Source organism: Phacochoerus africanus, chromosome 12, assembly GCF_016906955.1.
Source record: "Phacochoerus africanus isolate WHEZ1 chromosome 12, ROS_Pafr_v1, whole genome shotgun sequence".
NCBI classification, from domain to species: domain Eukaryota; kingdom Metazoa; phylum Chordata; class Mammalia; order Artiodactyla; family Suidae; genus Phacochoerus; species Phacochoerus africanus.
The window spans coordinates 32062356-32076584 of NC_062555.1; the positions used below are offsets into that span (position 1 = coordinate 32062356).

At 48.0% G+C, this 14229-nt stretch overlaps 1 protein-coding gene across 4 annotated transcripts in view; it reads left to right on the forward strand.

Annotated features, from left to right (window-relative positions):
* The window catches only part of PTCH1 (patched 1), a 67838-nt gene that overhangs the window by 40954 nt on the left and 12655 nt on the right, over positions 1 to 14229 (forward strand). For all 4 annotated transcript variants that reach the window (XM_047754699.1, XM_047754700.1, XM_047754702.1 and 1 more), the window contains 5 exons: positions 237 to 546; positions 5847 to 5989; positions 8799 to 8982; positions 10480 to 10760; positions 12776 to 12913. In XM_047754699.1, the coding sequence (XP_047610655.1) occupies positions 237 to 546; positions 5847 to 5989; positions 8799 to 8982; positions 10480 to 10760; positions 12776 to 12913 (1056 nt within the window). The remainder of the gene's footprint in view (positions 1 to 236; positions 547 to 5846; positions 5990 to 8798; positions 8983 to 10479; positions 10761 to 12775; positions 12914 to 14229) is intronic.

Genomic DNA, 14229 nt, shown 5'->3' on the forward strand with positions numbered 1-14229 from the left:
GGCCTCGGGTGCTGCAGCAACCCCCCCCCCAAAAAAAGCAAAAATTCAAAAGCATTAAAAATGCAGTTCCCATGATTTTTGGTTTTTTTTCTGGGAGAAGTGCCCTTCATGCTACCTACACCCGGGCAGTACAGTGGTCCAAGTGCAGCGTAAAGCCAAGAGCTCACCTTTGTCAAGGGACAGTCGCTCATGCTCCTCGGGGTCGAAGCAGCTCATGCCCCCTTCTTCTGTTGCAGGTCGTGGTGATCTTCCTCTTCCTGGGCCTGCTGGGGGTCAGCCTGTATGGGACCACCCGAGTGCGTGATGGACTGGACCTTACAGACATCGTGCCTCGGGAAACGAGAGAATACGACTTCATTGCTGCACAGTTCAAGTACTTCTCTTTCTATAACATGTATATCGTCACTCAGAAAGCAGACTACCCCAATATCCAGCACTTACTTTATGACCTTCACAAAAGCTTCAGTAACGTGAAGTATGTCATGTTGGAAGAAAATAAACAGCTTCCCAAAATGTGGCTGCACTACTTCAGAGACTGGCTCCAAGGTAAGATGCTACTGCTGGGGCCATTGTCCTTTGTAAACAGTCCCCATGGGGGTATGTTCAGCTCCCCCAGGGTCTCTGGGTGCCCTCTATGAACGTGTTCACTTAGAAGGTAACCCTGCCTTGGAGTTCCCGTCATGGCGCAGTGGTTAACGAATCCGACTAGGAACCATGAGGTTGCGGGTTTGATCCCTGGCCTTGCTCAGTGGGTTAAGGATCTGGCGTTGCCGTGAGCTGTGGTGTGGGTTGCAGTCTCGGCTTGGATCTCTCATTGCTGTGGCTCTGGCGTAGGCTGGTGGCTACAGCTCCAATTCGACCCCTATCCTGGGAACCTCCGTATGCTGCGGGAGGGGCTCAAGAAAAGGCAAAGAGACAAAATAAATAAATAAATAAATAACACTGCCTTGCTTCATGGACTTCTTAAGTGTTGCTTAAAATTCTGGGGCAGCTCCCAAATCTGGCTTTTACTTACAAAACAATGCAAACAATTCAAATGGGTGATGCAGGAACTTCTGCAAGAATTTATGAGTACACCGTAGGAGATGGGAAAGTATGTTTAAAAAAAGTATGGGGCTGGATGCTTCCAGTACAGTCCTTTTTTATTTATTTATTTATTTTTTTAAATTTTTGAATGGTGGCTGGTTTGGTGACCACGTGAAATCCAAGTGTTGATGGAATTTCCAGGCTGGCTTGCTGCTTTCTAGTTTTTGCACCACTGGTGACTATAACTGCAAATTCCATGTTTTGACCCTCTTTTGACTCAGCCTAGAAGTAAACTGAAGTGCTGCTGCATCGCATCTCACGGTATTTCACCACTCGTCAAATTCTGCTTTGAGATGCCTTGCTCAGCTTCTGACGTTGCTCTTAGAAACTCTTCTAGGAACTAGTAGTCAACTGGAGGGGGAAGAGGGCCTAAATTCGCTCCTGACTGCTGACTGCACATGAATGTATTCAGTGACTCCAAGAACATCTGTTCATTTATTCTGTGTTGACACATGCAGAGTGAAGTGGAGAATCAAGATAATTATCCACACCATTCAAGCAAAAGTACTCTAACCGAAATACCCAAATAATGATGGCCCCAACATTTTTTGGCTTAAGTTATCCAAATGATTGTCTTAATTTCCCACTTAATTAGGCTTGTTTAAACACAGATTTAAGGGCCTTTTTTGGTCTTAAGGCAATGCACTCGTATGTAAAGATGAAGCAGCCAAATTTCCCTGTGAGTGTGTGTGAAATGGTAAACAACTTGAATTTGATTGAAAATTGTTCAGTATAGTTAGTGTCTTTGGACTCGTGTTCCTAGAATTTCGCTCATGCACAGATGCCGGATTTGACTGCTTTTTCTGAGGAAGGCAGCGCGAACTACATGACATTCACATTGTTTTTTTAACATGCTCCTGAGATTAGCTTGAATATCTTCCAAGTCTTATTTTTTTGCAACAGTTTGGGAAGTGGTGGGGTTTTTTTGGGGGGGGGTATATTTGGGGTTTTTTTTTTTTTGGATAATGAGTCAAAAGAGGACCAGACAGTTGAGAGATTCCTTGCTTTTTATTTTTCCCCCATTGGCCAAAGACATGCAAATAACTTGCCACAAATAACAAAGAGCTCTGCAAGCCCTGCCAGTATCTGAGTGAAGGAGGGTTATTGTGGAAGTGATTTCAGTGTCTTTGGCCATTCCTTTGGATGCTCAATATGGCATGTGAGGCAGAGCTTGGGAAGGGGGCCGCAGGGTATTGTCTCCAGCCAGGGTAGAGGGCTAACCTTTTTATAGCTTATTGTAAATTATCCCCATGCTTTCATCCCTTCAAAGACCAAAAAGCAGTTGGACTTGAGAATCTTTTTTTTTAAAGGTGCATTTGAATCGTGTTTTGATTTGCTAAATGCAAGAGCGTTAGCACCCACCTAGACCCAGTGAGATCCACTCATGCCCCCCAGGTGGGGCCCCAGCCAGTCCTGAAACTCTTCATTTCACTCTTACAAGGTCACGCAGGAAGCACTGTGTAGTGAATGGCCAGATACTGGACTCCTTGGCTGACTAGACATTTTTTAAGCCCTGTCGATTGGTTGGTTGGTCTTTGAACATTTCCTCCAAGGAAGTAGTTATCCTTGAATCCGCTTTCCTTCAAAACATTGTGTATAGTTGTTAAGTGATGGGGACCCTCCTTAGCTTTTATTTTTTTTATTATTATTTTTTTAAGGGCCACACCTGGGGCATATGGAGGTTCCCAGGCTAGGGGTCGAATCGGAGCTGCAGCCCCCGGCCTACACCACAGCCACAGCAACGCCGGATCTGAGCCATGTCTGCAATCTACACCACAGCTCACGGCAACGCCAGATCCTTCACCCACTGAGCAAGGCCAGGGATCGAACCCACAACCTTGTGGTTCCCAGTCGGATTCATTTCCACTGTGCCACCATGGGAACTCCCTCATTGGCTTTTAATGGGATTGCCATTACAAACTATGTCGTCCTCTTGGTCTTTAGCGACGTTCCGGAAGGTGTGGTGGCGAAGGGTTTACTCGTACAGATATTATGTATATTATATAACACAAATATTATAAATATCATATACATATGTATGTATGTATACAGTAATAGAGAAATCATCTCAAGTGTCACCTTTAAACATCCATGCAAATACGTTGACCTTGGAGCTAAAAACCACACTGTGCAGATGCTGTTTGTTTATATTTCACACTGAGTTATGCAAAGAAAGTTTAGCTTAACATTCTCCTTTGAGGGTCCCGTAGCAAAGAAAAATTGGCGATTGGGATAATTAACTCAGACCTTCACACTAGAAAGTAATTTCAAGTATGAAATATTTTAAAGGACAAAGTTCTAGCTAAAACTTGCCCTGTTTTGCCATAAAATCAGTGAAACATCCCCATTCTTTGCTACAGTGTACTTGGTTTGGAATATAAAACATTGGCCAAGGCCAGTGGGAGAAGTAAATCCTTGTTCCTTGTTTTGTGTCAGGATTGTTTGCTGCCACTTGAGCTTTTTGGTAGTTGGTCAGAAAGTAATATACTGATTATGAAAAGGACTGAACTTTCCTGCCACATCCATGATTATTTCCAGTTCATCTCGAATCCCCAGCAGAGTGAATGGCCAGCAGTGTAGATGATGAGCTGAACTGAATGAATTGTTAGCAGGGTTGACCACAAGCCCCAAATCAGATCTTTCTTTGTTTTGCTCTAAGGTATCCCCAAAGTATAAATATCTTAAAACTGCATTCATATTTGGGGGGTGGGGGTGGGGGGCTTGTTTGTCACTTGATGTCATTGGTACCCGATGTTAAATTTTCTAGTCTTATTCTCATGCCTTCAACAAATACTTCCTAGGCACCATAGTGCATAGGGTAATTTTAGAGCATCAGTGGTTCATCCTGACTCCAGAATAGGCTGCCTGGGTTCCAAGCTTAGCTCCAGCACTTATGTGCTTTCCTCAAGTTGCTTCACCTCCCCAGGCCTCAGTTTCCTCATCCATAGAGTGGGAATCGTAAGCCTAACAGGCTCTAAATCTTGGCTGGCCCGGCATTCGTAAGTGCGAGCTGCTCCTCAGGATTCACAGGTCAAGAGGAAAGGGTTAAAATGCCATGCACACCACAGTGTTGAAAATTTTCTTACGGTGAGGGAAACAGAGCAGGCCTCTTTCTTTTGGGGGGGGTGTTTTTTTCTCTCCTGTTTATTTATTTATTTTTTTTTTTTGAAAAGCCAAAAAAAAAAAAAAGGCTCTAGGTAGTAAAATAACATCTGTTCAATACGGCCTGTTGTGTGCACTCCCTGCCATGAAAAACAGTCTGTGTGTGAGAGAGTTGGGAGCACAGAGAGACCACCCTGCCATGCCAGCCTGAAGGAACAGGGCCTTCTTTCACCACTGAGCCCCCAGGCCTCATCCCCAAATTGTTCCAATCGATGGTATAAAAACAATGCTCACAGCCGTGTGCGTTTAGAGAGGGAGAGATGGGGTCCTGTGCCTCCCCCCTCCCCCCAGCCCGAAAAGCCCAAGAGCTTCACCCTTCTGAGCCCGTAAGGAAACCAGTTCTGGGTGTGTCTGTGGGGAGCAGGGTGTCTTTGAAGTCACGAGGGCTGGGTGTGGGGGACCCTCCGGGGAAATAAAAGAAACCCTTCTCCCTTCTTCCCAAGGCTGGCTCACCCAGGCCTGTGCAGCTTGTTGGAAAGCTGTGGTTTCCTGAGCTGCTAGGGAGATCCACGTGGGTGGTGGTCTGGGGGGGAGCGGTGAGGGGGTGGGGTGGGAGGGGTGGGGTGTCAGAGGGGAGTGTGGGTGAGCAGGCGATGGCTCCGACCCGAGGTCGGGTCACCAGGGCCCTGTCTTCCCTTCCACCACGCTTATCTCTTTACAGCTGAAGCCAGGCCAGCAGGTCTGTAATGATGGTTTTGATTACAGAGGCCAAGCGCAGCTGTGTGTGTGGTGGGGCCGGGGGGCCAGGGGGCGGGGGGCCTTGCCCATCCCCCAAGCCCAGAAAGCGCCTGCCTTCCCGCTCCCCAGCCCCTGCGGTTTGTCATCTGTTCTCACAGAGCCCCCCTTGTATAGGCCTGCAGCTTCCTGTGCTCCATCAGATCCAAATTTACCCCGCAAGATACCTCCCTGCACACACGCTCGCACGCACACGCGCGTGCGCGCGTGCCCCCCCCCCTTCCTCTTTCTGCATGCCCCCTCTTCCAGGAAGGGTGGCACAGAGGAAGAGAGCAGTCGAGAGTGAATAGGTGTTGGCTGTGATCTTTACGCAACCTGGCAGCCGATCCCACAGCTTGAATTAGCTCCACAAGCCCGACAGATGGAACAAATTGACAGACTCGTGTTCACTCCCCCTGGGCTGGAGAAGCCACCGAATTGCTGTTGGAAGCTGGGCGCCTAAAGGTGCTTTTCCTGCTCCGAGTGCAATTTCTGGCTGTATTGAGGATCCCATGGCTTTAAGCACCTGATGTGGAATGAAACATTCAGTGAGCCTGGTGTGTCTTCCTCACACAGTGTGCACTCTCTCTCTTTTGTCATGGGGGAGAAGGGGAGTTGGGGAGGGTGGAATTGAGGTAAAACATGTGTATTTGTTTCTTAGAAGTGAATATGCCCCCTTTCTGCCTTTGAAGCAATGATGGTTAGCAATCTGAAGTCAATACATGAGAAAAACTAATAGTGTCACGTGATGTCACACACACGTAGATTACAGGGAGTCTTGGGTCTAGGGCAAACACTCCCGTCCTACTTGTTGTCCTTCGAGTTAGCACCAGAATCATTCTGGTGAAGAGTTGTAATGTATTACATGCATTTGCCTTCTCTAGGACTTCAGGATGCGTTTGACAGTGACTGGGAAACTGGGAAAATCATGCCAAACAATTATAAAAATGGATCAGATGATGGGGTCCTTGCCTACAAACTCCTGGTGCAAACTGGCAGCCGCGATAAACCCATCGACATCAGTCAGGTACTCTCCCTGCCTTACACCCTGGGAGTTTCGGAGGGTGCTGTTGAGCAGAGCTTGGGGGCAGGGGCCATGCTGAAGACTGGTTGACAGTGTGCAGTCCCAGCCTGTGCTCTCTGCAGACCTGAGGCCTCAGGGGCTGGAAGAAAGAATATTGAGTTGGCTTGCATTCTCTTCGTCCCCCTGGCTAATTGTGTGATCACGGGCAAGGCAGAGAGCTTCTCCTTGCTCATCTGGCAAGTGGGCACAGGTGTGTTACCTTCCTCTGGAGCAATTGTCAGAACAAAATGTAATTGAAGCAGTGCAGGCCCTTTCAGATGATGGATATGCTGTGTTTCATTGTTCTCTTTCCAAGTCTAGTTGTTGTTACCGTGTTGGTCTTGGTTCTATTCAAACTTGGAAAGGTGGAGCCATTGGGCAGCAAGATTTGAGAGAAACAAATTGGGGGTGGTGGTTGCCAAGGGGGAGGGAGTGGGAATGGGATGGACTGGAAGTATGGGGGTTGGTAGATGCACACGATTGCATTTCGAGTGGATAAGCAGTGAGGCCCTGCTGTATAGCACAGGGAACTGTAGCCAGTCCATTGTGATGGAACAGGATAGAAGAGAATATGAGAAATAGAATGTATTTATACATATGACTGGGTCACTTTGCTGTATAGCAGAAATTAGCGGAATGTTGTAAATCAACTATTAAAAAAATGTAAAAAAAAAAAAAGTATTGTATTGGTGTTCCCTTGTGGCCTAGAGGTTAAGGATCCAGTGTTATCACTACTCTGGTCCAGGGAACTTCCACATGCCACTGGCACAGCCAAAAAATAAATTTTTTTTGTCTTTTTAGGGCCACACCCATGGCATATGGAGGTTCCCCAGCAAAGGGTCGAATCAGAGCTGCAGCTGCTGGCCTACACCACAGCCACAGCAACACCAGATCTAAGCCTTGTCTGCAACCTACACCACAGCTCATGGCTATGCCAGATCCTTAGCCCACCGAACAAGGCCAGGGATCAAACCTGGTGTCCTCATGGATACTCGTCAGATTCATTTCCACTGAGCCACAGTGGGAACTCCAATAATTAATTAATTAAAAAAGAAGAATTTGGGGCAGATGCAAGGGTTAGGAGAGGTTGCTAGGACGATGGGAAGTTTTGTTACGTTTGATTTTTTGGGCTCACTGGCCGGAGGGGTAATGGAGGACAGACAGGCAGATGGCTCTGTCCTGAGTGAGGTGGACGGAAACACAGATCCTTGGAATCTGAGTGGATCCAGTGTTTTGCTCACCTCGCCCCAAGTAAGAAGAGCTCATTCTGTTTGGTAACCATATTCTCCATGTGTGTCTGTGTCTTCCCTCTAACACTCAGATTCCAGCATATGCCTTCTGATTCCTCAGACACGCTGGAGAGGGCCTTGGGACCCTTTGGATTTCAGATGGGTCCAACCCCACTCCCAGCTTCCCCTGATCCTGTCCCCTCTCCTCTTGGAAGCTTTTCTTGCTTCACCTTCAGGCAGAAAACCGTCAATGCTAATGATCTTCCCAGCAGCTCTGTTTATTGTCTCCCCTTTTTTTGCTGGCATTAAAGGTGACAGATTTACAAAGTACATTGTTCAGAGTTATTATGGAGTGTGAACTTGGAGCTTTATGGCCACACGTGGCCCGCTGTCAGGCTTGACAAGGATGCGGGCAGAGGAGCCTTTCTGAGAGATAGCGGGTGGGGGTGGGGGGAATGCCACAGGGGCTGGGTTGGGCTTTAGGGACCGGGGACACCATGGAACAAAAGTGATTGGGCCAGCCCCCACCCCCCATCACTTCCTCTGCCTGGGAGGGAGAGAAGCATGCTGCGTGCACGGGGGCCGTGAGCTGTACGATGTAATTCCAGAGACGGCTTGAAGACATGCAGTTGTTACATATCCTGTGGATTAATTGAATCCAGACCCCTGAAATTTAGTTCTCTCACTCTCCGCTTGCTTTCTTCCTTTACTCTTTCTCTATTAACTTCTGTCACTGGTGTTTTTCATTTTGTTAAAAAAGACCCAAAGTGGTGGAAGCAGGCCCGAACCTCAAGTAAACAGGAAAAAAGACGTGTGTGTGTGTGTGTCTGTCTGTCTCACAGTGTTTTTCACCTAAGCAAAGCTCACAGACCCGCTCTAGAGAGAGCACAGTATTATTTGGCTTCTTTAGAGGATGCGTTGTGTGGAAGGTGACCAGCTCTCTAAGAAGATTCCAGAAAGACCGTGTTTGGGCACCCGTCCCTTCCACTTTCTGGCGATGGGCATTTTCTGAATGCACAGGTCATAGGAGGCTAGTGTTAGCAAAATTTATACAGATGTTGTTTTATTTTTATAGCTCTCCTCCATTTACTGGGTGGCATTTCCTTCAGTGTTAACAGCAGAGGTTAACTGCACACAGACGTGTATGGGGATTCTTGCCAGGTTTTTTTTCTTTTTTTTTTTTCCCCCTTCCCCTCCTATAAATATGTTTCTCCAGATTGTTCATTCTCCGCCTTGGCTGCAGACAGCCCTTGCGCATTCAGATTTAATTGGTTCAGTCAACTCCCGGGCCATCTGCAGAACTGCGTGTGTGTGTGTGTGTGTGTGTGTGTGTTATAAACATGCCCGTGATTGCCTCTCCTGATGATGTGCGTTTGGAAAAGAAACCAGAGGTGTTCTGACGGGATTGTCTACACTGTCAGAGAGCGGGCATCCTCTTCGCGGTGGCCAGTGCCGGCGCAGAGCTCCGCATCCTTCCTCCGGAGGCAGGATCGTGTTCACCCCAAACCCCATTCTGTAAGGTCCCTGTTCTGCCCATCTTGCAGCTGACGAAGCGACGTCTGGTGGATGCCGACGGCATCATTAACCCGAGTGCTTTCTACATCTACCTGACCGCTTGGGTCAGCAACGACCCCGTGGCGTACGCCGCCTCCCAAGCCAACATCCGGCCTCACCGTCCCGAGTGGGTCCACGACAAAGCCGACTACATGCCCGAAACCAGGCTGAGAAGTAAGTAGCCCTCCATCGGGCCTGCATGCTTGTGGGAGCGGGGGGGGGGGGGGGGGCTCCTTACACCCCCATAGTCCCAGGCTCGGTCAGTCACAGCCCTCGTAGTTGACACTACCCAGGGTTCAAAAGTATAAACAGAACAATGTATTTCTCTTAGTTTAAAACTCTGGGAGACAGATGAGGATGTGTCATCGAATACAACTCCCGCTCTATCGCGTTGAGATACAAGAGTCTCTCATCTCCCTTTGTGCCTTTAAGACGTCCACCAGGCATCTCTTGAATGCCAGCTGTTCCATGTGAACGCTGGGGACGCCTCCAGGTTGAGTGTTATTTTACTATTGCAAAGTTTTATCACTGGGGATTATGTGTTTATCTTAACTTGGTCAACTCCGGTGTTGAAGGGATTTTTGGCAAGTTGGGTCATTCCTATAAGCCACCGAGCACCTGTAGTCTGTCAAAGCTGTTTAAACCGGAGCAGAAAAGTCTGTATACAACGGCGTCCTCTTCCTTTCACCTCTCAGCCCCGGCTCTGACAGGTGGTTCTGGATGGATTTAATTTGCATTTATGTTAGAGATATTAGTAGCTTATACTTGGGGTACGAGGCCGAGGGAGGACATGAGAAAGAAGACAGGTCCCTTTGCGAACATGGCTGGAGAGCAGGCGGGTGTGCTTGCTGTGTTGAAACCTCAGAGCCTTGTGGCAAGCAGCCAAGGCGTGTCTTAATGAAAATTTATAGTTGAGATTATAATAGGGCAAATCATGTTTAGCAAGTCAACTGAATGACCCCAAAGGGTCTGGAACACACAACGGCAGTAACTAAATGCTTGTTGTGTAAGGATTTCTTCCCCTGCTGCTGAAGACTTAGCATGGCATTAAAAAAGAAGCATGGAAGGTTTAAGTGTGTTAGATCACTAAAAGGATAAGAAAGTTAAGCATTTTTTCTCAGTAAAGCATGACTTTGGAGTTATTTTGTTCTCATAAGTGATTGAGTAAAACTGTTTCAACCTAGTATTTTCACTTGGTGTCAGTTGAACAAAAAAAAGTTTCCCACAATTGAATTCCTAAGTTGTTTAGACCCATTACAAAGAGCGACTGCTTCTAGGAGATTAAAATCTAAGGTTAAAGCAACACGCAGATCACAGGCTCCTCCCTCCACCAAAAAAAAAAAAAGAAAGAAAAAGAAAAAAGAAATCAAAGGTTAAGGATCTCGCTTGAAAGTTTTTAAACCAGAGATGGAAATTTTAAAGCCCTAAAGACCATCGTTGGTATCCTTTGTCCTTTATGTTGAAAGAGGAGCCTTAAGCGGACTCGCTTGCTGCATTCATTCTCTGCTCGTCGCGCTTGGGGTGCACGTGGGCACACGCGTGTGGTGTGGGCGACAGTGGGGAACACGTTGCATTTCTTCCACCCCTGGGTGGCGTCCGTTTGCCCTCCTCCGTCTTGCATGGAGCCCCTGACCCCCGCCGGGCCCCTCTCCTGTCCCCTTCTCTGCCCAGTCCCAGCAGCAGAGCCCATCGAATACGCCCAGTTCCCCTTCTACCTCAACGGCCTGCGGGACACCTCGGACTTCGTGGAAGCCATTGAAAAAGTCAGGACCATCTGCAACAACTACACAAGCCTGGGGCTCTCCAGCTACCCCAACGGCTACCCCTTCCTCTTCTGGGAGCAGTACATCGGCCTCCGCCACTGGCTTCTGCTGTCCATCAGCGTAGTGCTGGCCTGCACATTCCTCGTATGTGCTGTCTTCCTCCTGAACCCCTGGACGGCCGGGATCATTGTGAGTTTATTCTAAGGTTGACTTGGTGGAAATCACATTCCTTTCAGCATAGCTCTTTCTGCAGCCGGGACGTCGTGTTTATGTCTGGGCCTCCAGAGGAGGGTATAGATTGCCTCATCCACACTGTATTTATTCTACTGGAGGTGGTGGGGCTCATGGTTAGGTAGAGCCTTTCATGGCCTTAATCTTACATCCCCTCTCCTGCAGCTGTAAACTCTTTGTGTAAAGATTGGGGGCGGGGGGGGGGGGTGGCGGGAGTTCAACACGTTTGCCATAGTAGCGCTGAGCATTTATTAAAAAACAAACACTCAGGAGTTCCCGTCGTGGCTCGGTGGTTAACGAATCCGACTAGGAACTATGAGGGCACGGGTTCAGTCCCTGGCCTTGCTCAGTGGGTTAAAGATTTGGCATTGCCATGAGCTGTGGTGTGGGTTGCAGACACAGCTCAGATCCCGCGTTGCTGTGGCTGTGGTGTAGGCCAGCGGCTACAGCTCGGATTTGACCCCTAGCCTGGGAACCTCCATATGCCGTGAGAGCAGCCCTAGAAATGGCAAAAGGACAAAAAAAAAAAAGTTAAAAATAAAAAAGATTTTAAAAAACACTCAGGAGTTCCCGTTGTGGCTCAGTGGTAAAGAACCTGACTAGTAACCATGGCCTCGCTCTGTGGGTTCAGGATCTGGTGTTGCCGTGAGCTGTGGTTGCAGACGCAGCTTGGATCTGGTGTGGCTGTGTCTCTGCAGCCACAGCCCCCATTTGTCCCCTAGCTTGGGAACCTCCAGATGCCGCAGGTACAGCCCCAAAAAGACACACACACACACACACACACACACACACACACACGAACACTCAAGGCACAACTAATTATTACTACTTTTTAATTCAAGTGTCATTTTGTGACTCCAACCCACACCAAATATAGAGAAGACTCTTCTAAGTGGAGGGATCATTAGAGAAGTGAGTGTGGTGATATATGGGTCAGGCGTTTCCGAGATGGTTTTGTGTGCTGTGTTTGCTTTAACTCTTGGGGAGAAAATGATCAACGAGTGTTACCAACCTACTCCTTGCGTTCTTTCTCCAAGGATAATACTCTCAGATTTGACGTAAGTTCCATGTAGCGTCTAATAAAATCATGGCAGTGTTTAAACTCCATGAACTGTGGTGTAGCCTTCAAAATGCCAAAATGATAAAAACAGAGAGCAGGTCTTGTTTCTGCACCAAAAAAGTCTGTGCAGCAGGTATGTTTAAAGGTAAATGTTTAGTCTGTAGGAGTTTTCATGGTACTTAAGCAATTGATGTTATCCATCTTTCATTAGCTTATTAAAAGAAAGCAGAGGGAGCTTTTATTGTACTCGTCTCTCCCGCTGCCCCCCACTGCCTGGTGCCCCCACCCCCAGAAGGAAAAAGCTCATTCTCTCCCTCTCTGATCCTTGTATAAAGTTTATTGTTCTATTTCTAGTTTGCCCCCTTTGGCCCAAAAAACTCCAAAGTCTCCCTCACAGATTTTTCTTTGCATTTCCCTACAAATTTTTACAAGGCAGACGAAAGGCAAATGCAAGCTTCTCCTTGGATTTAACTGTGTGCTCTGTCCACCCCAGAACCTCCACATTTCTTCAAAGGGAAGGGCTGTAACCTGACCCGTGTCAGCTGACCCCGTGTCCCCTCGTTCCCAAGGCATCCTCACTCGGCCCACAGGCTCTCCAGACAAAAGCAAGGCTACTTTTCATTTACGTAAAAGAACATTGCTTCGCCCCATACTCTCAGCTTCCTTTAGGACCAAGGGTGAGGCCACCAAAAACTGTAGTTTGAACGCACATGGTGAAGGATGGTCTCTGATAGCTAAGATCAAAATGGAAAGAAAAATCTTGCTTTACACTGCAATGAAATGTGTAGCCAACAATGAGTGCAGGTTTGTGTGAATCCTCGTCGATTATGCCGGTGGAGGAGTTTTGAAAGCGTTTTTGCAACACCTAGAGTGCTTTTGCACCCAGCCACTCATCTTGCGTGTCTTTTGAAAGGTGACCGTCTTGGCTTTGATGACAGTCGAGCTCTTCGGCATGATGGGCCTCATCGGAATCAAGCTGAGCGCCGTGCCCGTGGTCATCTTGATCGCTTCCGTCGGCATCGGAGTGGAGTTTACCGTTCACGTTGCTCTGGTAGGGGAGACGTTGGCAGCTAAACCTCTGAAAAGGCAACCGATTTCCTCTAGGTCTTTTAGTGTCCACGTTGGGAACCTTGTCATTTTTGCAGCCATCTTGGCTCAGTGGTTAATGAATCTGATTAGCATCCATGAGGAGGTGGGTTCAATCCCTGGCCTCGCTCAGTGGATTAAGGATCTGGCGTTGCTGTGGCTGTGGTGTAGGCTGGCAGCTGTAGCTCCAATTGGACCCCTAGCCTGGGAACCTCCATGTGCCACAGGTGCAGCCCTAAAAAGACCCCCCCCCAAAAAAAAGGAAAACACGTGACTCCCATCATAGCAAAAAGACATTCCCTGGAAGTGGCCATCATTGGCCTGGATGCCCTACCCTTTGGGGGAATCTAAGAAGTAGCTGGGCCATGTCAGCAGTAGGTTGTGAATTCAGTGTGTTGAGGCGGGCCAGGGAAGGTTCTGCCTATTTGGTATTGTCAGCTGTGTCACCACGGGTCTGAAAATGTCACCTGTTCCTAAGGCAGATGGTGTTTGTGTGTACGCATGCACACAAGTTTTTAAGCCACAGTAATGAAGCAGGGATCCAGTGAGACCACACTCATGGGCTTGGTGGGGAGGGCGTAATGGAGGGTGAGGCGAGTTGGCAGCCAAAGCAACACCCTGGGGCTGATGTGCTAAGGTGCAGGTGCTCAGCCCAGAAGAACGGGCTCGCCCGCCTAAGCCCACCCAGCTCCTTCAACCTCCCAGCATCCAAGTTCCTAACAGCAGAAAAGTAAGAGAACTGGCGTTGCTCTCAACAGGAATGTCGCCCCCATGCCTCTCTTCCTTTGCCCCATCCTGTGAACGCCGTATGGGCGGACAGTAAACTTGAGGAACAGACTTTTATCCAAGAGACAAGCCCACTGTACACACTGATCAGAGAATTATTCCAAAGCCTCATGGCCCTGTGTCAATTATGTTCCATCCATATTTGTGTGTCTACCCTAAGTCCTTGGGTTTTTATGTAGGCATTCGGTCAGTACTTACTGACTGAATGAATGCTAATGTTCAGAAAGCCTGAGCTAGAAAACCTAGCATTGGACTTGGCCCAAATTCCCTTCAGCCTGGCCCTTGCCATCTCTAGCATTGATTTTCTTTGGGCTCAACACATGGAAGATGCATGTCTGTCCATCACAGGTGCTTCTGCCCCCACCTTCTGTTGTCCTCCGTAAGGGGTCTTTCGGGGCCCTTGTTAGGCCACTTAGAGACTGTAACCTTTTGGAATTAAGACTGTTTTGTTGCAGGTAACCTCTTTTTCCCCCAGGAAAAAGCTGAGGATTTAGA